The following is a 25,620-nucleotide window of genomic DNA, read 5'->3' as shown; positions in this document are numbered from 1 at the left end:
GCCTTGGGAAGTGCCCTTGGTGACCATGTTTTCCTGGCCCCAGAGTCAGTGTGGCAGCCAGCCACGTTCTGCACACAGCCAGAGCATCTGGGACTCGCCTTGGCTTCAGGACCCCGGACAAGGACACTGCTCCCCGGCCAGCCACCTGGGGGTAGGACCACACAGGTGGCAGCGGGCTGCAACATGAAATGTGTCGCTTACCGTGTGACGCAGCCGGGAAAGTCAGGCAGCCACGGGACGGAAAGGCTGGAGGGCCTGGAGGTCAGAGCGTACGGCGAGGGCGACATGCACTAAGGCTGGAGAGGGGAGCGGCACCGCAAGGGGAAGCCACGCGCGGGTCTAAGCGGGAGGATGGCATGAGCAGGTGTCTCCAAACATGACTCTGGCCTCTGAGTCGAGAATGGATCTGTGACAGCAAGAGGTCCAGGAAAGAGGCGAGGGAGCGTGGGGAGGACTGGAGGGAAGAGGACAGGGTGTCAGGGGTCGTTCCTCCATTTCTGGCTTGAATAACAGGATAGATTCAGGACCCCAGCAAGCCACAGCCTACAGGCCAAGCCTGTCCCTTAGGCCTGTTTTTGTAAATAAAGTTTTATTGGAACAAACACGCCCAGTCATTTATGGGGAGAGGGAAAAGATGACAAGTTCGGATTTGGGATCTCCTCCGAGACGCCAAGTAGAATTGTCAAACAGGCTGGGAGGGTCTCAGCAGGGATCCGCAGGACAAGCTGAGAGCAGGAGCTGGACCAGGCCAGGCAGGCGCTGTGGTGAGGAGAAAGGGCGCGGGGAAGGGTCTCAGAGAACTGTGACACTTCAAGGCTACTTGGGCACATCCTTCCAGCTGCCTGGTTGGAAGAGCAGCCCCCACTAATAGGCTCCTGGGAGCAGCATTAGTGTCTGCCGTGGTGCTCCATGGGGGTCAGTGGGCCCCCCAGCTGCTGAGGCCTCTAGGGCCCCGGGAAGCCTGGGATGGGGACCTCGCTGAAGACCAAGCTGGCCCCGCCGCCGCCACACAGGGGACTCTCGAGGACGCTGCTAAGTCTGAGCATGTCCTGGGCAGGACCGCCTGGCTTCAGGGTTGGGAAAACTGGGGCTGATGGCACTATGGTGGGGGAGCTCCCCTCTGTCCCCATTGGTGACCGTGCCTTGTCTCCACAGGTGCGCCTGAGTGGAGGCCGCAATCCCTACGAGGGCCGGGTGGAGGTGCTGGTGGAGAGGAACGGGTCCCTCGTCTGGGGGACGGTGTGCGGCGAGAACTGGGGCATCGTGGAGGCCATGGTGGTGTGCCGGCAGCTGGGCCTGGGCTTCGCCAGCAACGCCTTCCAGGTGAGAAGCCCTGGCTGCAGACCCGCACCTGCCCTCCCTGCAGTCAGCACCCCTCTGCCTCGAACCTTCCCCACCAGTGTGGGAGGGACGGGGCACAGGGCCGTGGACCCGGAGGCAGGAAACCACGCCCTGCCCCTTACAGCCCTAAGTCCTTGGGCAGGTCACCCTCCACCCCTGGCCCCTGTCTCCCGGCTGCAGAACGAGGGCTGGACTCTGTTTCTCTGGTCGGCTCTCGCTCTGCAGGCTGCGGTTCACCCTGGGCTGACAGCTGGTCCTGGGGAGGGTCCTGATGTGTGTTTCACAGAAGGAGACAACTCAGTCCCTCAGGGCGGTGACAACCCTCTCAGCCCAAGGCCCAACCTCCCAATTCCCCTCGATTGCTCTCTTGAAAGCCCACTCTGGCCGAAACATTTCCCAGCTGGTGTCTGAGCCTCCCACATTCTCGCAGCGATACGAATGGTCTGTGGCAAAGCGGCCCCCCTTCCATGCCCCAGTGTCCTGCCTGTGGCGTGGAATGACTAATCCCAAGTCCTCAGCAGCCTGGCTCTAAACATTTTCATGAAGCAGTTTACACGACAGGAAAACGCTTTGAGATCCTCATCCTGTTTTGCTAACTGTGACTCCAGCTCTTCTTCCCAAGTGGCCCTTCTTGGGGCCTAAGAAAGGGGTTTCTTAGGGAGGGAAGAGGAGGACGCCGGCGTCCTGGCTGAGCCTGTCCCCCAGGGGCTGGCCGGGGCCCAGGTGGCTCTGACAGGAGGTGCTGAGTCCTGAGTAGCTGCCCCGGTCCCTGCTCTGGGGGCTCGGCTTCCCGGGGCAACGCCGTGTTTCTGCTGATAATATTTCCGACAAGCCAGGGCACGGAAACTGGCAGTTCTCCAGGGAGAGTGGAAAAACAGCCACGTTTCAACAGAGCCGCTGTCCAGCTACCGTTGTTTCCTGTCAGCTCATTCCTCAGATACCTAGGCCTCAGCTGGGGTCGTGACACAGGCCTGGGCCTGACCTCAGTCCCAAATCCGCCACCCATTCCAAGCCCTGTCTCTTGTCAAGGACCCAGTTTTCTCATCTGGAGAATGAAGGGGTTATTGGTTAGGTTCTCTGGAGAAACAGAACCAATAGAACGTATGAGCGTGTGTGTGCGTGTATGTGTGTGTAGAGAGAGAGAGAGAGGGAGGCTTCTTTTAAGGAATTGGTTCACATGGTTATGGAGTCCGGCAAGTCTGAAATCTGTAGAGCAGACCAGCAGGCCGGAGACCCAGGGAAGCGCTAGTGTGTAACTCGCATCTGAGGCCGTCTGCAGTCAGAATTCCCTCTTCCTTGGGGGCCTCAGCCTTTTGACCTCTGAAGATCTTTGGCTGACTGGATGAGGCCCACCCACATCATAGAGGGTAATCTGCTTTGCTCAAATTTAAATGTTAATCTCATCTAAAACTATTTCACAGAAATATCTAGAATAGTATTTGACCAAACATCCGGGTACCGTGGCCAAGCCAGGTGGACATATAAAATTAGCCATCACAGGAGGGTTCGGACGCGGTACTTCCAAGGCCCTTCCTGTCTTGGTGGTCTCTCTCTCTCTCTCTGAGGATCCGGGGAAGACTGCCCTGAACCCTAACCCTGCTTCAGACCTCAAGCCCAAGAGACCTCAGGAACACAGGTCCCTGTGTCCCCATCCCAGCTCTGCGCCTGACTGTCCCCTTCGGTTCCTCATTTTTCTCTGCTGGGAACTTGTCTGAAATGTGAGAATAGATCCTAACAGTGCTTTAAAGCCCCAGAGAGCAATGGGGCCCAGTAAATCTCAGCGTCGTGAACCTGGGGTCTCCTCAGCCTCTTTGCAGAACTACTCCATTAATTGTTCTTTCAGCCAGGGAAAATTCTAAATCCAGAAGTTAGTCTTTATGACATATCTAACTAATTATTGACATTTGCCGATTCCCATCAATTGGTCTTGTCTTCTGAGATCACATTCCAGCTTAGAGGAGAGAGTGCTGTGACTGATTAGCAATGTCTGCCCTGGCTCGAGGAGGGAGTGGGCACCGGGCGTTGCAGGCACCTGCCATTCCTGACGTGCATCACTGCACAAATGTTTTACTGCAACCTTAGCTCTACTCTCCCGAGGGGGAGAGTGACAGAACCCAAGTGCTAGGATCAGGACACCTGGACCCTCACTCGCTCTGCCACCAACTAACTGCGTGGCTTGGGTAAGTGGCTCTCTGTGCCTCCGCTGTCTCCCTGTGAAAAATGAGATTGTAAAACCCTGGGGCTGTTGTGAGGCTGCAAGTCAGTAGAATATGAGAAAGTGAAATTCGAGGTGACGCACTGGCCGTTTCTTTTGTCGATTCATCCAGGAGACCTGGTATTGGCACGGAAATGTCTTCGACAACAAAGTGGTCATGAGTGGAGTAAAGTGCTCGGGAACGGAGCTGTCCCTGGCACACTGCCACCACGATGACGAGGAGTACGTGACCTGCCCCCAGGGCGGGGTGCAGTACGGGGCAGGAGTCGCCTGCTCAGAAAGTGAGAGCTCCTGGGGGTTGCACCCCAACTGCATATCCCTGCCCATGACGTAGAGGAAAGGAACGCTGGAGGGAGGGACTTGGGAGTCTGGTGGCCGTGGGTTCAAGTCGCAGGGCCACTGCCGACTATTTCAGTGACCTCGGGCAGATCACTGACTGGGGGCTCCCGTTCGTTAGGGTTAAATGAGGACAATAACATCTTCCCTCCTTCCGCCTCCTCCGTAGGTCATTTCATGTTTCAGACCCTGGAGGTAACTTAGCTGCCTGGTGACTCCCTGGGAGTCCTAGAGAGATTAGGCCGTGTGTCCACAACCATCTTGCACACCGCATCACTGCAAAGGCTGCTTACTGGGGTCGCCACAGGGACATGTGCCCCCACAATGGCTTCCCTTCCCCAGGCCAGAGCCAAAGCCACCTCCCACTCCCACCTCTGCTGCTCAAATCCCGCCCAAGACTCCCACCGCACTCTCAAGAACCAAGGGGCTGGCTCAGGGCTTGCGTTGTCCAGCCTCCTTTCAGGCCACCCCCGCCCATCCACAGGGTCTCTGGATGGGCTGCTTATTTTGGCTGAAGGCTCTGCCCACCCTTGGCCTTAGAGCTATTTCCTCAAATCTCTGCTTATCCTTCAGAGAACTGCTAAATGGTAACTTCTGCCAAAGAAGTCTTTCCTGGCCATCCACCCTTCAGGCTCCCTGTATTACAATTCCCATTGCACCTCATATTTCTCCAGCAAGCTCATCGCAGTTGTCATTAAGTAATTAATATGTCTGTCTCCTGCTAGAGTATAAGGTGTCTCTACCTGTCCCCTGCTCGGCTCTGCCCAGAGAGCCTAGCACAGGGTTCATTGTAGCATCCCAGAGATGGGTGGGCAGAGGAAGGCCTCAGTTGAGCTCTGAGGGCTGATGGACAGTGGTCAAGTCCCCATCCCATGACAGGGCCATGGCAGGAGAGCGCAGGTCTCAGGCTGCCAGCCAGGCACGAGCCACAGTACCTAACCAGATCCCACTCCTCACTCCCACGCTGGAAGGAGGCCAGCCTCCCTCAGCAACAGCACAGCTCGAGATCAGCTCACAGGGCTGCAGAGGGGCTGTCCATTGGGTGCCAACAACTAGTAAGAGACTCATGCAACACCATTATAAAAGTAAGTGTGCCCAGAACACTCAGGGCTGAGGAATGCTGCATCCCGGCATGCCCTCCAAGAGGAAACACTCATCAGGGAACGGGAGCCTCCTGATTTCTGCCTTCCATCCTCTACCCACCCCCATCCCATCTTCCTGCACCTTTTGCCGCCCTTCAGTTCCACACCCAATGCTTGTGGGCGGATCTGCTCTCTAGAGGGCGCCAGTGAGTTCCGTGTTTACTGAGAACCTGCAGCCTTAGCCTGGGGGCAGTGCAGGGAGAGGGAGAAACAAGACACAGCCCCTCCCCCCACCCCAGGTGTAGGTGAACTTGAGGGACACAAGGCTCACAGACTACACTCGCTTGAGAAATTTACAAGCAACTTGTCAAAATAAAAGATAGCAGGTTCTCATAAATAATTTATATGTGACATTTTTCTGAATTGAAGTGTACTTAGAAATGCCGCCGGAAAGCTCACTTTTAAGGGGAAGCCGACAGTGAATCCCTTTGCAAAGAAGCTAGGCTTCCTAATACAATTGTTTAGCTAACTAGATTGTGGCCATCGGTCATTCTTTTAACACTTGCTATGTGCAGTGCACTAATTTGAGTAAATTAAGCTTTTTTTAGAAGATAGGCACCTGGGGACAACAGTGTAGATGGCTGGGAACTGGAAGGGCCTGTTGAGAAGGCAGTTTGGTGATACACATGATGTTTAGCACAGCTTTTTAGCTAAAAAACTCAAAACTAAAAATATGGGATAGATAGGATTATGACTTAAATATTGTGTGGCCATGAAATGAATGTTGCAATGGATATATATTAACATGGAAATATGTCAAGATGTATTTTAAAGGGAAGAGTATTAGCAGACTATAAATCTACACATAATATTATACACGTTGGAAAATACGTCATTCCCAAAAGAATCAAACCAAGCGATTAGCAGCTTTTGCTCTCACTGGGTAGCACAATCACATCGTTATTGTTTTTTGCTTTTTATTATGGAAAATTTAAAGCCACTTGGAAGTAGAATAATATATAATGAACCCTCATGTGCCCATCACCCAGATTCAACACTCGTCAACATCTTGCCTGTGTGCCCTGATAACCAAAGGGGTGTCAAAGAGATCTCTTAGCAAAGGGCAGGAATAATCTGGGGTCTTAAGCAAGGCAGGTAACCTTGGGGAGTCCTTGTGCCCATTCCAGAAGGCGGTGGCAGGTGGGGGTAGGGGTTTGTCCCAGCTTGGGAGTCAGAAGTGGAACCCTCGGGGAGGGGTCTCTTGCCTTGGTGACCACCGTGTCCTCCTCCCCAGCCGCGCCCGACCTGGTCCTCAGTGCTGAGATAGTGCAGCAGACCACCTACCTGGAGGACCGGCCCATGTTCATGCTCCAGTGCGCCATGGAGGAGAACTGCCTCTCGGCCTCGGCCGCCAAGACCGACCCCACCACGGGCTACCGCCGGCTCCTGCGCTTCTCCTCCCAGATCCACAACAACGGCCAGGCCGACTTCCGGCCCAAGAAGGGCCGCCACGCGTGGATCTGGCACGACTGCCACAGGTGGGCTCCCCGCTCCGCCCCTGCCAAGCTGCTCGGCTGACATCTGCGGGATGCAGATGTGTGGGCACCCCCATCCTTGGCCGTCAGTCCGGGGTTTCCACGTGTGCCCACGGCAGGCCTGTGCGCTGCAGGGTACTCTGGGGCTCTGCGTTGTTGGACTCTGAGCTCATCTAGAAATGTATTTCACATACCGGTGGATATTTTTACTATCTTAGGAAGACAGTGGGTGTGGAGGCGAGAGTTCTAGGCCCGGGAGTCACTAGACCTGGTCTCTAAACCCAGCCAAGCCTCCGACCGGCTGCAGGATGTCGGGCCACCTGGGCCATATTGCCTGAGATGTCCCTTCCAGCTCTGTTCATCTGCAGTGCTATAAACCCCGGGCGAGACAGAAGGATGGGGTGAAAGCCTACAGCCAGCCCTAGCCGGAGCCCACAGCAGCCACCTGTTCTTCCTCCTGCCTTGCCTTTGTTTCTTTCCTTCTTTTTTCACGTTGACTCTCCATCTACTTCAGAACCTGCTCGTCCAGGGATTTCCCTGCTCAGATAGGAGCTGGGCAGGTAGAGGGAACAGGAGCAAGCGCACTACTGACAAGGGAGGGAGGGAGGCCTCTGCCACCCAACACAGCAGGAAGCCCTTGAGGGCTTCAGACTTTGGCTTTGTCATTGCGCTTCTCGATGCCCAGACATCTCGCCTACAAAACGAAGCCTTTGCACTAGAGCCCTGCTTCTCAAGGGGAGGTCCCTGGACCACTGGTATCTGCCGCCACCTGAGGGCCTGGGAAGTACTGAGTCCCAGGGCCCACTGCAGACCCATGTGTCAGAGTCTGCATTTAACGCGACTCCCAGGTGACTGCGCACATCAGGGAACGGGAAGGCCTCGTCTACGTGATGCCGAGGCACCTCCTAGCTCTGTGTGGTGATCAATGATGGGGGACAAGGACTAGCATGTACGATCCCCTTCTAAGGGCAAGGCCCCCCCCCATTCCTCATTTTCATAGGTAAGAAAACAGAGGCTTGGAGTTATGTCTCTTGCCCAAGACGATCCAGAGAGCAGGGGTCCCAGCCCGGGCTGTCTGACTCCAAAGCGTGCACTCTTTCTCCTACCCCCGCTGAATCTTCAATAGAAATCTATCTTTGGCATCTCTTTCATGTCACAACTGATGGCCTAGTCACACTCAAATCAGTTTTGGGATAGAGCTGTTCAACCCGTTTCCAAAGAAAAGACTGTGATAGAATTTAGGGGTGTTGATTTTCTTTTAACATGATTATCTGAATGTTCTGAACTTCTTAATTAGCCAAAGAATTTCTGGTCTCTGTACAGAAGCACGTCAGTCTTCTCCAGGGTGGAAGTGAAAAGGGAGAGCTAAAGTCATGACGGTCTCGGGGCCTGGTCTCCAGGGAGCATGTGGGTGGGAGGCCTGGGCAGCGGGGGTCTGTAAGCAGAGGGTGATTGCATCCCAGCCCTGCATATGGCGGCCCACCCAGAGATCACACGGCAGGAGCCTCTGTGTGCCACATACTTACTCTCCAAGGAATCGGTCTCTAAGAATAGTCCCATGGTGACATCCTGGAAGTGTTCTTCTGATCTGGTGCCCTGGGAACTCAGACTGCCCCCATTTGCCTGTGGTCTGTTTTATGTCTTGGCTTGCAGATGTTCCAGCCAATGGCTTGGGAGGGCAGAAGAGGGAAGGACGTGCTGGCTATGTTCCTCCAGCACATCCACCAGCCCTCCGAGTGACGGGTGGCTTTGCTGCAAAGGGGACACTTCTGTTCACTGCGCCCGGCCTCCCCCACAGGGAGAACAGCCCCCACGGAGGGTCAAAACCCTCAGAGGTGATGTGGCCTCTGGGAGCGAGTCTCAGGCCCCCATCACACCTGTGGGGCTACGTGGCACGTGGGGATGGCAGGGCAGGGCGAGCAGGAGGGCCCTGCCTTTGTGGCAGCAGCCCTGGGGACTGGGACGCACCCTCCACGTTCTGTGAGAGGACAGGAGCACTGCCCCAGCCGTGGGAGGGAACCACCAGGACCATCCATTCCGGAGGTGCCAAGGGCACGTGGCTGGCCTGGGAAGAGACGCCGAGTGCGAACATCTGCACCGAGGCTCTGATAGAGTTTTCCCGGGGCCACCAACGACCTAGAATGGCAAAGGACAGAGCCAAACCTCCCGTCTTTCTCTGAACCAGCTTCACCTGTCATCCATGTATTCATCCAACACCTCCTGCCCCAACTGGTTCCACGTCTTACAACACTGAGCTCTGGAGTGCCACGGGGAAGGCTGCCCTTCCTTTTGCCCAGATTGCGGTCACCTCCACCAAGCACCGGGCTGTTCTGTCACCTGGAGTTCTGGAATTTCCTTCCAAGTTTGCGTTTCCCTATCTCCACCGGAGGGATCAGGCCCCGCCTAGATGTCCAAGGGTCTTGACAGCTTGGCCTGGAGAGAGGAAGGGAGCCTTCCTCGCCCCGCACCTGCCCCGCATCCCGCTCTGTGTTTCCTGGGAGCAGGGCGGAATAGTGGGGAGTGTTCTAGACTGTACCTCCGGGCAGCTGGCAGGGTGACGTGGCCCTGGGGGTCACCCACGGACGCCGACAGGTAAAGCACGGAGCCAGCCCACACCGGGAGGCTCTGGAACCAGTGCTCCCTGCCCGGCATCTGCAGGGGAAGAACTGCGGCTGGGGAAGCCTCTTAAATCAAGTCTGCAGGAAGCCGCGGAGCGGGACGGCGGGGTCAGCCTCACAAGAGTCCGTCTGTGGACTCTGTCTGAATTCTGTTTAGACGACGGAACATAAACTCCTTCTCTTCAGTCTTTCCAGCCCGGTAAACACGGGCACATAAGCCCCTCTCTGAGCGACGCAGACATTTTTTAGGCAGTGAGTCAGACCTCATGTCTCATCCTGCCCCTGCAGGAAGCCAAAATAGAGTCAAAGTCATCGCTCCAGCCGCCACAGAATGCGTCCTTGTGCATGTTCTCCGCGGGCCCCCGGCTCAGCATCGCCTTGCCCGGGAGCGTGAGTGACCAGGGAAGACCGACTTAGCAACTCCGGCATTATTTTTAGCACAAGCAAACACAGGAGGAAGGGAAAAAGAGCCTCTCATTTCCTCTCAGAAAACCCACCCTTTTCATTCCCCTCTGCCCTCCTCTGTCCCTGCACGGCAGAGGGAACCTGAGGCCAGCCACGGTTGGCCTGCAGTGACAGGAGTGACGGAGTAACGGGGTGGTAATGGCGACGCGGCCACAGCAGGAGGAACCGAGAAGCTGACAGGTGCTGAGCGCTCACCTGTTACCGGCCTCGTGTTGGGTATTTTACGACATTTACCTCATTCAGTCCCGATGCCAGCCCTGAGGGCGGGTAAGGTCATCCTCCCTCGGGTCATGCACAGATGAAACGGGGGACTCTGCTCCCCGTGCCTTGGCCCCTTGTTCCTTAGTTTCCCCATTTTCCAAATGTCCCTGTAATGGCAGAGACAAGCGTATAGGCATAGTTGCAGGTGCTTGTGACGACGACGCACCAGTGTGTGTTGGGATCGGGATGGTGACAGCCGGGCAGCGAGAGCCTCCTTCAGCCCCGGCCTGGGCAGCACGCGGCAGCCACGTTCCCCTTGTTTCTTCTGAACCAAGCGCATCAGTTTCCGACACGCCGCATCTGTTCTCGATCCCTCCCAAGTGGAGAGAGGGAAGTCGTCATGTAAACTGGCGGCCCAGGGGACAAGCTCTGTCCCTGCCCCCTTCCCACGGGGCCCCCACAGCTGTCTTCCTTCCCCTCCTCGTTCCATTTGCTCGACTCGAGGAGCACAGGTCGCTGCAGCTCGCCTCCCCGGGGCCCCAGGCACAGCCGCAGGCCCTCCCACTCCTGGCCTGACGCACACACGTCCCTGGCACGAGCGTGTCCCACGCAGGACACACGCCCGACTTCTTAGCGCCTGTTCTTTGCCGCCTCTCCTCTGGCTCACTACCCTCCCCACTTTTGTTCTTTCCCTCCCTATCGTATTCCCACTTTTAAAGTTTTCAAAACACATCAAAGTGGGATGTTTTTCTCAGTCTAGGGAAAGCGCACCGAAAAGGAATGGGCTGTGAGGGCCAGTTGAGCGCTCAGGAGGGTCCCTGCTTGTTAAAACCAATAGTGTGTGTGACGGAGCGCAAGCCACACACTGCGACCCCCCTTAGTGACCAGAGGACCGAGGCTCTGCAAGGCCAGTGGGTTGTCGGCTCCAGAGCCTGAGGCCCTCCCTGAAGCACCACAATTCCTGGCTCACTCTTCTGTCTTCCTTCCTGTGGACCGTGCTGCGGGGCTGTTCCCAGAGCCCGGTCGCCAGCTGGGCCTCTGCTTGCAGGCAGCGGCTGCCCCAGAAACTGACCTCTGGCCCTCTCTCGCGCTCGCAGGCACTACCACAGCATGGAGGTGTTCACCCACTATGACCTGCTGAACCTCAATGGCACCAAGGTGGCGGAGGGCCACAAGGCCAGCTTCTGCTTGGAGGACACAGAATGCGAAGGAGGTACCTTTGTGTTGGGGGAGCTGAGGGTTTCTGGGGGACTTGAATGCTCCCATCCCCACAGCCACCCGGCTAGAGCCCAGGCCGGACGCTGGACCCTGTGTCACCCTCAGCCCTGCTGCCTTTCTCCACCCTGGGCCTTTGGCTTAAGATTTCCCCGAGGAACATGCAGTCCATTGCCAGGCTGAGGGTTTCACAGAAAGGCCAGAGTGAACCAGAGTGGCCAGGGAGGGCTTCGTGGAGGAGGGGATCTTGAGCCCGGCCTGAAGGGAGGGTTGGGGTGTGGGGAGGGAATTGAGTGGGAGGTTCCGCTGAAATGAGAACAGATCAGAAACCTATAGAGTGGGGTGGGGACGCTGAGCCCAGATGGTGGGGGACAGGGGCAGGAAGAGAGATGCGGCCACAGGCCATGTGTGCCTGGTGACGGTTCCCCTCCGTCCGGCGCCCAGACATCCAGAAGAGCTACGAGTGTGCCAACTTTGGCGAGCAGGGCATCACCATGGGCTGCTGGGACATGTACCGCCACGACATCGACTGCCAGTGGATCGACATTACCGACGTACCCCCTGGAGATTACCTGTTCCAGGTGAGGAAGGGAGGCTGCGTGGAGGCCAGGCTGTCTAAAGTGCAGGGTGCTACACCCAGAGGCCGCCATAGTCCTTGGGTAACCCAAGCATGTGAAGCCCGAGGGCTTGGGAAAGAGGGCGCGTGCAGGGCCTGGGGGAACAGAGATGCCGAGACATTCACAGCAGATGTCGTCAACACCTGGTGCCAATCAAAACGCGTCTGCAGGCCGGGATCTGTCCCTACTCTAACCCTCACCTCCTGCTGAGATACCCTCCCCTCCATCCCAGTGCCTTACCCTGCCACGGCCCATGCTGTCCAGGCTGAAAGCAATCTCTCATATGACTTCCCTCTCCCAGAAACATCTGCCTCATAAAAGATCTGCAGAGGGGGCCATTTTCAATGCAAAGAAATGAATCTATAATGGTACATTGTCAAACACTGGAGAGAGCCCAGCCAGGGCACTGTTTTTTGGGGACTCTGCCCAGGTGGAAGGCCAGCCCTGAGGAGGAACCAGGGGGCCTTGGCCCCCCACTTCCCTGCAAATAGCTGCATGCTCTGACCAGGCCCCTCGCTGGTGGGGGAGACGGGGTACCTTCTGGTGCGGGCCGCCTGCAGAAGCTTCCTTCCACCCTCTCATTCCCTCCCACGACTCCTCCCGTCTCGCGTTCCAGCCGGCCCTGTGGGGCGGCAAAGCGGATGACCAGAAATGTGTCATTCTGCCTTGAAAGCGTTCCCGAGGGGGCATTCAGCCAGCCCAGGGCCGGGCCTGCAGCCCCGCCGACAGACGGCCCTCTGCAGAAACAACACCTGCAGAGAGGTGACCACAGAGGACTTTGAGAGATTTCCAGGCAGTTTCAGAGGCTGGAAATCAGACAGCCAAGCACTTTCCGCCCACGAGCCCAGAGCCGCAGGCGTGGAGAGGCCCGGCCAAAGAGCAGAGTGCTGTTTACTTAAAATATGAATATTCGTGGCTACGTGCACGTACCCAGTGCGGTGCCTGTCGGTTTGGCTTTGAGTTTTGCTGTCACTCTGCCGGGTGGGTGTGCACCGTCATGTATTCTGACAAATGCCATCTTTTTGCTAACTACTATTCATTGCCCGAACCTGGCGCATGACTTGCCTCATTTCATCACCAAGGAGGGGGCATCGCCACTGTGCTCATTTCACAGCCAGGCAAACCCGGGTCACGTCAACTCTGTGTTTAGTGTTGTCAATCCCCAAACTATGCACTTAGCAAATGGACTCGTTAGGGGCATGGTAATACTGATTCATCAAAAAGAATACGTCCCTTGGGACCGACACGGAGCATGAGGCATGGAAAGCCCTGGCCTGGGGAGCAGCTGGACGGAGGATGGAGCGGGCGAGGAGGGGACCCCCAGAAAGGCCCCTGCACTGGGTCAGGACACGGGCGGGCGCTGTGCTGGCCTTGGTTTCCACCACATCTCTTTGGGCAGGCCCAGCGGCCTCCTAAGGGTCGAGCCCTGGCCCTTCTGGGGCCCCAAACCTAGAGAATGTTCCTTAGTGAGCAGCCTACCTGCCGGTGTCTCAGCCCCCCAATGTGGCAGGACTCTCGAGGTCCTGTGCACCTTCATCCACCGTGCCAGGCACGGCTGTTGTCCCGTTACCCTCCACCTCCCTCCTCTTTCTCTTTTCCCCTCAGTTCCTCATCCCAAATCTCCCCTTTTCTGGCCTGTCACAGCCCCCTCTTGGAATAACAGCCCTTCCTATTCCTGCTCCCTAGGCGACGTCCGCTGAGCTGGGGAGACAAGGAGGGAAGGGGGGCCAGTCTCCACCAGCAGCCCCGGCACAGGCCCTGGATCTGCAGAGCAGGCAGGGGCTCGATGGCCCTGTCCAGCCCACTGCTCTACAGAGCCGGCCAAGGCCCAGAGAGAGGAAGGGACGTGTCTGCAGTCACACAGCTGGGACGAGTCCCATCTTCCTGCTCCCCACCCATCTGGGCACCTGCATCCTTCTCACCTCTCCAGCGTCTTGCTCTGGGGACTCTCCCAGAGCTCCAGGAGCGGGTGACCCCTTTCTGAAGGCCTATCCTTGGCAGAGGGGTGTGTGTGTGACTCAACACTGAGGACAGAGGGACGCAAGGTCTCTCCTCCAGGCCACACTCCCTCTGCCTCCCCGAGCTCATCTCTGCCCCATGGGCTCTGCCGGAACCCACAAGACCCCTCTGGGGAGTCTCGCCCTCGGCCCTTGGATCCCAGCACCTGCCCTTCCCTGGGGTCACCGGCTACGGCAGCCGGGCTGGTCTCACGGAGTCCCAGGCCTGGGGTGGAGGTGGCCAAGGGGGGACCAACGGCTTCCTCTGCCTTGCTTCTCCCCCAGGTTGTCATTAACCCCAACTTCGAGGTTGCAGAGTCCGATTACTCCAACAACATCATGAAGTGCAGGAGCCGATACGACGGCCACCGCATCTGGATGTACAACTGCCACATAGGTAAGGCCCCGGGCTGTCCCCTCCCTGCCCGGGGCTGTCGGCCCACCCTCCGGGAAACAGGCCAGCGCTGCCCTACTTTCTCGAGGAACCAGCGGCAGCTTCCTAATTTGGGCAAAGAGCTTGGGGAGCGGAGCCAGTGTCGCATCGCCACGCTCAGGAAGGAAGCCGCACACACACAAGGCCGGGTGGAGACTGGGCTTTTACAGCCAGCTCCGGCCACAGAGGGAGGGTGGTACCGAACCGGGCCGGCCCGGGACAGACCCCAAGGCTATTTAAGGGCTAGAGCCGAGGCCACTAACTCGTTATGCACGTGGCCTCAAAAATGTGGGTGTAGCAATTTGTGGGCTCTGCGTATCAGGTTTCCCTGTCACAAACTAGAAGCCAGTAAACCACTGTCACTTCTGGTCTCCAGTAAAGACAGTTTCCCTGGATCATGAGCCTTGGGGAACAAGAGGGAAAGAGCTTTCTCCTCTGCAGGAAAAGTGACAGCCCTCACTCTTGTGAAGGGAAAAATTAAAGACACTATGTACATTCACTCAGCCTGACACAGCACCCGCTACGTGCCTGTTCCTGGAGATGGCCAGCACCTAGTCCCTGCCCCCGTGGGGTCACAGAGGTGGCCCCAGCAGAGCCCCAGGGCCAACCCCCTGCTCAGGAGAGGGCCGAGCTTCTGATTTGCCCAACTCTTTCTCCAATTCCTACTCTGCAGGCGGCTCCTTCAGCGAAGAGACAGAAAAAAAGTTTGAGCACTTCAGCGGACTCATAAATAACCAGCTCTCCCCGCAGTAAAGACGCCTCCGTGGGCTGGGTGCTGGCTCACGCCCATAATCCCAGCACTTTGGGAGGTCGAGACGGGAGGATCACTTGAGGCCAAGAGTTCAAGACCAGCCTGGGCAACAGTGAGACCTCGTCTCTACAAAAATCTTTTTTTAAAAAACTAGCAGGGTGTGGTCTCAGCTGCTTAGGAGGCTGAGGCAGGAGGATCACTTGACCCCCAAGCCAGACCCTGTCCCAAAAAAAAAAAGAGAGAGAGAGAGAAGAAAAGCAGCCTCCGTGGTCACCTCCTGTCTTCGGGCCACGCCACATCTTCCCTGGGACTTCCCCCAACAACTAAGTCTGACCAGTCACCCCAGCCAGACCCCGCGGTGGCTGTGTCCAAGCTCAGGAAGAAGAGGACGGTCCCATCATCCACCGGGGCTGCTGCCTGACCTTTAAGGCCTGGGGAGGCTGCTGGGGGGTGGGGCTCGTCCACAGGCTGTGGGAGCAGCACCAAGAGCCAGCCTTGCCTGGGACCCCAGGCCCGCACACAGACGGTCACCAGCCTGTCCCAGCACAGCCACCCAGCTCACCACAGGTAACCCGGGGCCGTTCTCAAGTAACCTGTGGGAAGGTGTGAGCTTATCGACCCCAGAGGTGAACAGGCTGAACTCCTTGTCTCCTAAGTTATTTCCAGCAAACTTGAATATCTGGACCTCTCTTCCAACTAAACCAATTGCCTCTACTTAGCCTGTTACTATATACACACATATATACGTGACGCTGCCACACTTGCTGATTGACACCTTGACTGCCGTACTAGAAAAAAATTTTTTTCCCCTGGAGCCACGGTGTTTTATTAAAACAAAACAATCCTTTCTGGTTTGTTATTTTTTATTGTTTTCTGTGCATGAGTTATTATGCAATGCAATCCATGTTTTTAGAATTAAAATTACAATATTATTTGTAACATTCATTGTTACAATATTATTTGTAACATAGTAATTGTAATGTACCGTTATAATATTATTTGCAACATATTAATTGTTACAATGTTAATTGTAACAATAACATCAATAAGTAAGGTTTTCAAGAACCAGCTGTAGGGTTTTGTTTCATGGGCCCCAGTGAAAACTAGCCTGAGTTAAATACAACTCACATGGCAGTCAATGTGTTAAATGAGCTCGGAGCTGGTGCTTTCCTCGCCTTGTCACATATATAAACCGTGCTGCCATGCTTTCTGATTACATGAGCTCGTTGTTGATGCTTTTCTCTCCACCACCTTATATTTTTCAAGGTACCATTATTATATTTTCACAGACTCTGAAACACAAAGAAATTTAGTGGCATTTAATAGTAGGCATCTGGACTTTCGGAAATATAGCTGAGAAGAAAATCCAGCCCACCTGTGTAAGTGACTCCTGTTCCAGTTCTGTTGGTTGTGGATTCAACGGTGCTATCCCCAGGGTGCTGGGTGACAGGGATGCTCACCAGACACCATCCGTCATCAAAGACGCTTACACATACTTGAAAATTGCAATAAAAAATATATGATAGATAGGCTGTGTGTGGTGGCTCATGCCTATAATCCTAGCACTCTGGGAGGCCGAGGTGGGTGGATCGCTTGAGGTTAGGAGTTTGAGACCAGCCTGAGCAAGAGTGAGACCCCGTCTCTACTAAAAATAGAAAAATTAGCCAGGCATGGTGGTGTATGCATATAGCCCTAGCTACTCGGGAGGCTGAGGCAGGAGGATCACTTGAGCCCAGGAGTTTGATTACGCCACGGCACTCTAGCCCGGGGGACAGAGTGAGACTCTGTCTCCAAAAAGAAAAAGATGTATATTTTATTTGAACCACTGCACCGGGGCCCTGATTAGCAGAATTTCTGTGTTCGCTCTCCCAAAACGGAGCTTCGGATACACTTCCTGTGTCCCTCCTGTGGAGATGGGCTCCCATGTGCCCTGCGGTCCCGTGTGGCTGCCAGGCCTCCTTCGGTAGATAAGGTGCAGCCTCTGGGAGCAGCAGTCTAAGGCGATCACAGAAATCAATAAGAACACGAGTCCTAACCTTTCTTGAACTCTGCTGTTTGTACTGGAAATTGCCGGGAGGTCCAGTAGTGTCAGCAGCAGACGGGACACGGAAACTGCAGCATCACAGGACAGCGTCCCAGAGGAGGGTGCACGTCAGCACGGCAGGGGCTCCAAGATCTTCCCGGCCGGCCCTCTCACCCGGATGCCAGGCTCCCGCTTGTGTCGCAAGCACGCTGGGGCCCAGCGAGTCAGAGCATCCACAGTGACCTCAGAGCTCCAGGTAGGGGCACCCTGGCACCAACTCCACCCAAACCGGAAGAAGTGAGGGCGCCACCCCCACAAAGATGCCTCACACCTGTTCCCAGTAGGGAAGCAAACTCAGCATGCGTACATCTCGGCTCTTGGCTTAGTGTTTATTTCTGCAAGCACCTGGTGTAACCCACAGCGACAGGCACCACTGGGACCAGCCCGAGTGTCCTAGAGCTGCCCTGCAGCACACGCCAGCAGGCTGGGACACATGAATCGCTGGAGGATCTGGGCAGGTATCACAGAGCAGGTACAAGCCACCCCGTAAACAGGCCAACCGGCACAATGGCCCTCGAGGCCAGCTGGGATCCTCGGGGCCAAGTTCCTGAGTGGCCTCTTCTTTTAGCAGCCACGGCCTGCAGTGGGAAGTGGGACAGCACCCCCTAGTGTCACACCGCGGACCATTACATTTGGAAGCAACTGCGTTAGAACAACTTAAGTTTTTATTTTTTCTCAATTTCTGGGACTAGACCAAGCTAAAGCCCACCACGCCCCACGGGGAGGCCCCACGGTGGCGCTGGGCTGCTCTGGTGTCTGTAAAGGCTTGTGGTGTTGGGGCAGAATCCAGGCCGGCTGGGCCTCGGGGGCTCAGGGCGACAGGAGAGTCTGCGCAGCAGGCCGCTCCCTCTTCCTGTGTTGGAGCCCCAGGGCCCGGGCCACCAGCCTCCGGGCCACGGCGGTGTTGGTCTGCGGCCTCTCCTTCGCCAGACGCAGGAGCTCTAGAAGGGAAGCCCCACGGTGGGGATTCAAACTCAAGGCGACAGCAGCCTGAGGCCGTCTGAGCCAACCTCTAATGTCCCATGGCTGGGGCCTGGGGCCCAGCTGTGCCCACGGTGTGTCCAGATGCTCACACAAGGGGCCTGCTTAGGGCTCCCTGAGGGGTCCTGACCCAACCTGTCACCTCCACACCCTGTTTCTCTGTGTCTGCAGTAGGGTGGGAGGGTTAATCCTGCCACCTCCTTGCTTTACAGGGTCCTTTGCAGGGAAAGCAAGTCCAGATGGGACAGCTGGAGCTCTTGGACTCACAGATGGGATATTGGTTGTTCCAAGAAGCCGGGGACAAAGGCCACGTAACCAGCCCAGAGAGCAGGGACGGCCTCAGCAGGCCTCTCCCCGGCCTGTTTATTACTTCGCAGTCGGAAAACTGGCCTCTGAACACCCCCATGCTTTCCGGGAGAAGAGGAAAGGGGAGGAACTAACATCTATTTGGCACCTTCTGTGTGCCTTTAGGGCTCCAGGCATGATCTGCTTCCTTTACAGAGAAGAAACCAACTCACACACTAAGTGACTTGCTCAAGGTCAACTAAAATAAGTGACAGAGCCGGGATCACACCCAGGGCTGACCCAGGGGAAGGAACAGAGGGGAGACCCCGCCCCGCCCCGACCCGACCGCGCACTCACACTCCCCCAGCCTCCCCGCCAGGGACGGCCGCTTCCTTACTTGGCCTCTGCAGGGCTTTGAGTTTGGACTGCTTGGTTCCCTGCGTGAGGGGCCGGATCTTGAGCACTGAGAACTCCCTGGTCAGGGCTTCGGCCGCTGTGGAGGGAAAGCACATCTGGAGCCACCGCTTCCTCCTCCCGCGAGGCCCCCAGGACCCAGCAGCACTCGGAGCGGGTGCGGAAGGACCGTGCGCCCATCCAGAGCTCGGGGCAGGGCTGCTCTGACACCACCCTGGCTGGGCAGGAGACGACTGCCACCTGCTTGTCTCGTCCCTCAGACTCCGCCTTCTAAAGCCTGGCGCTTAAAACAAACACCCCTTTTCACCACGAAGACCCCCCCTGGGAACTGCACTCACTGCCCTGAGTCAGGCCTGGCCGTGGAGCACCCCGGCTATTTACAGAGCACAGCGGGGCAGGGCTGGGAGAGCTCCAGGTCCGAGCTGCCCACTATTTTATAGATGAGGAAACTGAGGCCAGGGCATGACCTGCTTACACCACACAGTTTGTGGCAGGACCCAGGAGGAGGCCACAGCCATCCCCAGCCAGAGCGCATTCTTCCATGGCACTGGTGGCCTCTCGGCGGCTCCCTCCTTGCAGCTGGAGTCCTCAGCCCACTCTGTTCCCTCTCTGAACACCGCCCCTCCCTGAGTCTCTCCCGAGGATGGGCCCCACCAGTGACAGCCCTGCTGTTCAGAAGACCTTGATCTGGGACGCCCAGCCCGGGGTGCGGGGTGTTGGAGACTTATAAATCACACCCAGAGTGAGCAGTGGCCGGCAGGGCAGTGCAGGAAAGTGGCTGAGAGGGACAGGCGCACTGGAGCCACAGCCAGGAGGCTGCGTGGCGTCCCCAGCTTTAACGTGGAGACTCTGTAACCTGGGGTGGGCCCTGATGCTCTGAGACCCTCAGTCTCTCCCTCTGGAAATTGGAAGTAAACCCGACCTACACCTTGAGGCTGAAGTGAAAACTGAATGAGAATGCACCTTCGTGAACCATATGAAACTGCCAGTATTTGAATACTTCTGACCTACACAAGCAGTACTTTTCTGTGGTTTCATCTAATATGGGAATGGCCATAGGACTTGGCCCATGACACTGGCACAGTAAATGTCACCTGAGTCTGAAGACTTTGCATTGAAAGCACTAACACAACAGGAAGGCTTGTTACTTAAGACGTCACTACGAGGCGTCTGGGCCAGGGCCCCCTCAGCTCCCCAGGACTTTGCGTTGGGCCGGCTGGGAGCAGTGCCTGGGAGTCCACTAGCTCAGGCGAGCTTGCACCTGTGAGACGGGTAACCTCCACCGGGGAACCAGGGGTCCTTCCCCTCCCAAGGGGGATCAGCGAAAGGGCCGAGCCACCGTGAGCTGTGTTACCTGAGGCCAGGCAGGGAAAGATGCCGAGAGCGTGCGTGTCATCCACCCACTGAATCTTGAACCCCTTCTCTCTGTGTGGGGAGGCGACAGAGCACTCAGGAGAGCAGGTGGTCAAACCCTTTCCCCTCCAAATCCTATAGGCAAGTTCCCTCCCACCTCCCATCCTCAAACACCGCGGGCCCAAGGCCAGGTCCCGTCTCCCCGGGGAAGGAGACAACCATTTGCAGCAAACTTTCTCTGAAGCCCATGTGTTCAGCCTCAGAAAGACAAATGTCACCCCTGTTAATATGTTAGGTGGGTCCCCCCAGGGCTCAAAGAGCTCGTATACACAGTGCCAAGGGTGAAGAGGGCTCCTCACAGGCCCGGTCACAGCCAGGGCAAGGGCGTGGGGTCTGAGGCTGGGCATGCAGGAGTCTCTGTGGTCAGGGATGGGGACAGGACCTCAAATAAGCACGTCGAAGACCCCAAGGCCTGTGAGAAGCTAAAGACAGCATGGGCCCACCCAGCTGCTCTGGTGGCACTGGCCACCATGGCTGAGGAAGTCACCGGGGACACAGAACAGCTGGCCGTGCCCCACCCAGCTGTCCCCCGGGCTTCCCTCCAGCTCAGGGGGAAAGGTTTTGGGAAGCAGGGGCAGCAAGGAGGGCCGTGCAGAACGGGATTTTAAAAAGGCGAAGCAGGAAAAGAGAGGGCAAGTGGAGAAAGGAAATTGAGAATTTAAAAAAAAGGAAAAGAAAAAAGGAGAAAAGATAGGAAGGCAGGGCCAAAGGAATCTGGGGACACTGAGGACAAAGGAAGTCTGGTCTCAACGTGGCCCTTCTGGCCTCTATCCCGACCTCCACACTGCCCCGCTGAGTGGCTCAGGTCACCCCAGACCCAGTGCCCGCACCGAGCTGACCCACAGCCTGCTGGGAGGGTGGAGCAAGCGGAGGCGGGTGGGCTGCCCTGTCCCTTGAGCCTGACGGAGGGTCTCACGGGGTCCTGGCAGGTATATGGCTGTGCAGGGGGACCAGCCCAGATCTAGGGCCTCCACAATGTGTCTATAACCAAAAATTCAGCTCTCCCCTCCTGCAGTCACAGCCAGCAGGCTAAGCTGCCCAGGATTTCGGCGCCCAGGGAACACACCCCCTTTCTGCTCCCCTCCAGAAGGCAAGCACCCCGCCTCCCTGGCCACCACTCACTGGAACTCAGAAAATGTTGCCAGCAGGTCCTCAGTCTTGAGCGCTGGCTCAAAGTCATAGATCTCCACCACGTGGGCCAAGTCCTTCTCTGCAGGCAGGTCCTCCATGAAGGAGGACAAGTCCACTCGGATCTTCTCTATCTGAATCTCCTTCTCAGTCAGGTTGTCCATGATCTGCAGAGATCAGACCCCTTAGCAAGGGACGCTGACACACAGGGCTCCAAGCCACTAAACCACACTCTGAGCTCCGCAGGGAGGAGGGGCCCTGCCTGGCAGGAGTCTGGGCTGGAAGGTCAAGCGTGGGTTTCAGGGGAGGCCACTTCCTCGTATGGGGTCCCCACTGGGTGACTGGCACTTACACACATTATGTTTCATATAACCCTGAGAACTATATTCTATATCCCTGCTTTACAGATGGGGAAACTAAGGGCCAAAGAGTTAAGTAATTTTGGCCAAAGTTGCAGTCAGTAAGAGACAGAGCTGGGCAAGTCCGGGACGTCCCTTGTGAACGATGTGATATTGAGCAAGTCTTTCTGTCTGCGTTCTTCACATATAAAATGACAATAAAAGATGCCCACCCTCCCAACCAAATCCACAGCCAGTCTCGGGGGCAGACACGTGGTTCCAAGGAAACGAGGTTCGTAAGACAAGGCTTCCAGCAGAAGAGTAATTTCCATGACCGATATCTGCAGCACGTGACCCAGCACTTGCACATACATTCTATCTATGTTACCAAAGCAGGTATCATGTTTGTTTCCAGATAAGGAAACTGAGACTAAGAAAAGCAAAATGACTTGCCCAGGGTCAACCAGCTCCTAAATGGTTGAGCTGAGACCCAAATCCACATCCCCATGTTTCCTTAGGGACCCTATCACTCAACACCCAGCCCTGCACCCTAGCCCCACCCTCCCTTGGTGCCCGTCCGCCCACGGCCACACCCACCTCACTTCCGCCCTCCCTTTTCTGGGCTCAAGAGACCCATCACCTCCTGCAGCAGCTCACTGTGATCGTCCTCCGAACAGCTGCCAGGCCCTTCCTCTTCCACCTCTTCTTCCTCTCCCTCCTCTGCCACCATGGTCTTCTCCAGCTGACTCTCCTGTCCCACTTCCAGGCCCAGCTGCAGGCTGGACACAAGCTGTGTGGCCATCTCCACCGTGTCTCCCTTCCCTGAGGGAATCTGGGATCCTGGGGGCTCAGGACCAACGGGGTCCAGCCATGGCTCATTCTTGCAACTTTGGCCGGGGCCCTTTAGATCCGTTCCCTGAGTCACCAACACAGGGAGTCCCTGTTCAGAGTTGGGGTCCCCAGCACCGACTTCTCTAGGCTCTTCCAGGAGCCCGCCAGCTGGGGGCTCTCCCTTGAGCCCCAGGGTAGAACTCGGCGCCCAATCTTCTTGTCTGCGCAGCACACGGGGCACATACAAAGGCTGGTCCGGCCTGCGTCCATGCCACCGGCCAGCCCGTGCACCTCGGGCACCAGCAGTCACTCCCTGGTTTGGGGTGGGCCGAGGACCACGGTACTTCACAGGGTGGGAAGCAGGAGGGCGGCAGGGGCCAGAGGGGCCATCTGAACTGGGTACCCTGGAGCACGAACAGAAAGAGGAGGTCAGAGTGTGTGGGAGCCCAAAGGAAAATGGTTTGCTGGAGCCACCTGTCACTCAGGTGTGACACTCAAGTCAGCATTAGGCAGAAACCAAAGCCCAAAGGACCCTCAAAAATCCCTTAGGCAGGGGTCATGATGGAGACTGAACGCCATCTCGGTAACCCGAATTAGAGATGGCTGGATCTCCGGTTACGCACCAGGTGAGGTAAATACTTGCATTTAGGAGCTGTGCTATTAGAAAAACAAGTAACTTTAAGCACTAAGGTCAAAGTCATTGCCATAAGATGCTCATCCTGAGAGACACACATGGGAACAGAGATGACTGAATGCCCACCAGGGGCTTCTCCGCTGCCCTGGTCTCTCTGGATTGCTGGGTAGACCCCCCTCCAACCCCCCAACATACGCACCACTGAAACTGCTCTCTCTCTCTCTTGGCCCAATATGTGTAGCTGAATTTGCCAAGTGAATACCACAATGTCTGTCTACTCCATTGCCGCAGCAAATGGCAGCACTGACTTTAGGCAGCTGGGGCTGGGGACAGAGACAGCAGCCTCGGGGTCCCAGCCCTGGTTCCCACCAAGCTCTGCCCTCCCAGGGGCTGACCAGCTGGCCCGACCAGCCACATGCAACTGCTGAGGACCATCCGAGGCGGTAGGCTACACACCTGATGTCCAGGTGACAGATGACCGTCCTCCTCTTCCAGCCCTCCCCAACCGAAAAGCTGCTCAGGAGATCAAAATTCTCTGCTGTTCTGTGGATCAGGTACCGGAGACGACTGGAGAGTGGGGGGAAAAGAAGAACCCTGGGAAGGGACGGGAAGGAGCGCTGAGCCGGGGTCCGGGTCCAGCCCCTGAAGCCGCACTTCCACCAGGTCCGCTCCCAGGTTAAGTGTGGCTTAACGGCAGGCTCCTTCTGCCCACTGGGTCCCGGGTGGACTGCAGAGGGGCTGGGCTAGAATGATCGATCACAGGGGGCTGCTGGCTCATCCCCATCCCCAAGTCGGGCCCCTTCATCTGGGGCGGGGTGGGGGGGTGCTGGGAATTACAAAGGAAAGACGCAGCTGGAAGAGGCTGACAGCAGACCCTACGAAGACTAAAGGCCAAGGTCAGAGCCGGCTGCCAGCCAGTTCCCTGGGATGCACCCCCCGGGGGAGGGGCACAGGAGGCTCCGGAGACCCTGCCCGTCCGAGCGGGGCGGGCGCCCTCGCTCCGCACACCAGCCTACTTCGACAGCTGCTTCTGCCGCAGGAAGCGGTCCAACTCCTCCTGGATCCGGTGGACAAAGTCATTCTCGGCCGAGGAGAGGAAGACACCGTCCAGGCAGAGAAGGGCCAGGGTGACAGGCGGGAGAGCCTGCGGGGCAGACGGGCAGGGCCGCAGGTCAGAGCACAGACCCCGGACCCACCATGACCCCGCAAAGCCGGTGCCAAACGGGCCCTGGAGACCTCTTGGTCCAAGGTGTCTCCTTTGGCAAGTGAGGCGACAGGCTCCGCGGCGGGGAAGTGACGTGCCACGGTCCCCTCCGCCAGTCGATGGCCCGGGAAGGGTCTCCCGGCTCCTACTCAGCGACCCACCCGGGATCTGCCGCCGGAGGTGGCCTCGCACCCCGCGCTGCGCTCCGCCCCGGCGCCACAGGCTCTCGGGGACCTGCCCTGCGCCGCCTAGCCGCCTCCGCCCACCCGGGAGCCAGGGGCCCAGGCGATCGCCTCCAGGCCCGGGGCGCTCACCGCGGCCGCCTGCGTGTCGCAGCCGCCCGCAGGGTCCCCGGGGGCCAGCGCGCCCGAGAGAGGCCCGGGGCTCTGCAGAGGCGCAGCGCCACCGCGCGGCCTGGGGGAGTTATCGCAGAAACGGGAGAGCGGCGCGTGCTTGTCATCTATGGGGTGGAGGGGGTTGGGTGCACCTGCCACTAACACAAACATCACCGCTTCTCCCACAGCGACACGACTAGGTATTACATTCACTGCAAAACCGAGCCCCAGAAAGGTGAGATAACTTGTCCAAAGTTGCATAGATGCTAAATGCTAGAGTCTTGCTTTGCGCAAAGGTGCATCTGATTCCAAGGTCAGCTCTGCGTCCCCCCTCCCCGCCGTGACAGCACACTGTCTTCTAGGATCATTTAAATTCAGCAAACACTTCCGAGCGGCCATTAAATACTATATGCTAGGCAGTGGCAGTGCTAGATTTTCCCACTCACCTCCCCAGGGACTTAGAGGAATGAGGAGGAAGGAAGTTTCTGAACACCAAGTATTCAGCACCCTCTTCCCATCACTGCTCTTCCTCTCCCTCGTTGATGGAAACTGTAAAGACGTCTAGTTCACACGGCAAGGTCGCTGACAAGGTGTGCTGGCCTGTGGGTAACTGGGTCGGGCAGGCACCCTCATGGTGATAATGCCAGCAATCCACCTTAAATGGAGCCTAAAATTCTTGCCATCGGACAGTCTGTTGGGTGGGATATTATATATAATCTAGGAGACCAAGGTTGAAATTCTCCTCTTCCCTGAAAATTTTCAAAAACGTAAGCCCTTGGCCATCCTAAATCCAGAAGCCCAGAGCAGCCCAGAGCAAAGCCGGGCCCTGAGCTAAGGGTACTTAAGACACAGGTTTTGGTACAGGGGCAGGACAGTCTGAGGGGGTCCTGCAGTAAGACACTGGGAGGATGAGGAAAGGAGGACTGTCCCTCAAAAAGTTGACTGGGAAAAGGGACCTGGGGACAGAGAAATGGAGAAAAAAATAAGATGCAGTTTGCTAGCCCCACCCCCTCCCCATGCTGGCTTAATGGAAGTGGGGGCTGGCACACAATGGCATCGTTTTATCTGATCAGGCTCCCTCGCCCGGGAGGTAGGAGGCTGAGAGGCAAGTCCGCTTAGCAGCTATGGACCAGAGATGACCAGATATGACCTGGGAGGAAAACATGCT

General features: G+C 56.9%; 2 protein-coding genes and 1 long non-coding RNA gene across 4 annotated transcripts in view; 2 read left to right on the top strand and 1 right to left on the bottom strand.

The window, feature by feature from the left end:
* LOXL2 (lysyl oxidase like 2) overlaps positions 1 to 14,908 on the top strand; it is a 70,986-nt gene extending 56,078 nt beyond the window's left edge. For both annotated transcript variants that reach the window (XM_045535474.1, XM_045535473.1), the window contains exons 8-14: positions 1,156 to 1,323; positions 3,669 to 3,837; positions 6,269 to 6,512; positions 10,891 to 11,006; positions 11,453 to 11,589; positions 13,908 to 14,019; positions 14,729 to 14,908. In XM_045535474.1, the coding sequence (XP_045391430.1) occupies positions 1,156 to 1,323; positions 3,669 to 3,837; positions 6,269 to 6,512; positions 10,891 to 11,006; positions 11,453 to 11,589; positions 13,908 to 14,019; positions 14,729 to 14,808 (1,026 nt within the window). In that variant the 3' untranslated portion in view covers positions 14,809 to 14,908. The remainder of the gene's footprint in view (positions 1 to 1,155; positions 1,324 to 3,668; positions 3,838 to 6,268; positions 6,513 to 10,890; positions 11,007 to 11,452; positions 11,590 to 13,907; positions 14,020 to 14,728) is intronic.
* Positions 14,909 to 15,241: 333 nt separating this feature from the next.
* On the top strand, positions 15,242 to 16,335 carry LOC123626497. The gene is made up of 2 exons (XR_006730881.1): positions 15,242 to 15,373; positions 16,096 to 16,335. It is a non-coding gene; the product is annotated as an uncharacterized LOC123626497 (long non-coding RNA).
* Positions 16,336 to 17,199: 864 nt separating this feature from the next.
* On the bottom strand, positions 17,200 to 24,678 carry R3HCC1 (R3H domain and coiled-coil containing 1). The gene is made up of 8 exons (XM_045535472.1): positions 24,432 to 24,678; positions 23,930 to 24,057; positions 23,370 to 23,507; positions 22,089 to 22,683; positions 21,105 to 21,277; positions 19,924 to 19,994; positions 18,553 to 18,648; positions 17,200 to 17,830 (listed from the first exon to the last, which is right to left on the bottom strand). The coding sequence occupies exons 1-8, from the start codon at positions 24,621 to 24,623 to the stop codon at positions 17,700 to 17,702; spliced, it is 1,524 nt and encodes a 507-aa protein (XP_045391428.1). The 5' UTR covers positions 24,624 to 24,678; the 3' UTR covers positions 17,200 to 17,699.
* Between the last annotated feature and the right edge of the window lie 942 nt (positions 24,679 to 25,620).

Source organism: Lemur catta, chromosome 22 (genome assembly GCF_020740605.2).
Source record: "Lemur catta isolate mLemCat1 chromosome 22, mLemCat1.pri, whole genome shotgun sequence".
Taxonomy (NCBI): Eukaryota; Metazoa; Chordata; class Mammalia; order Primates; family Lemuridae; genus Lemur; species Lemur catta.
This window is presented reverse-complemented; position numbering and strand designations above follow the sequence as displayed.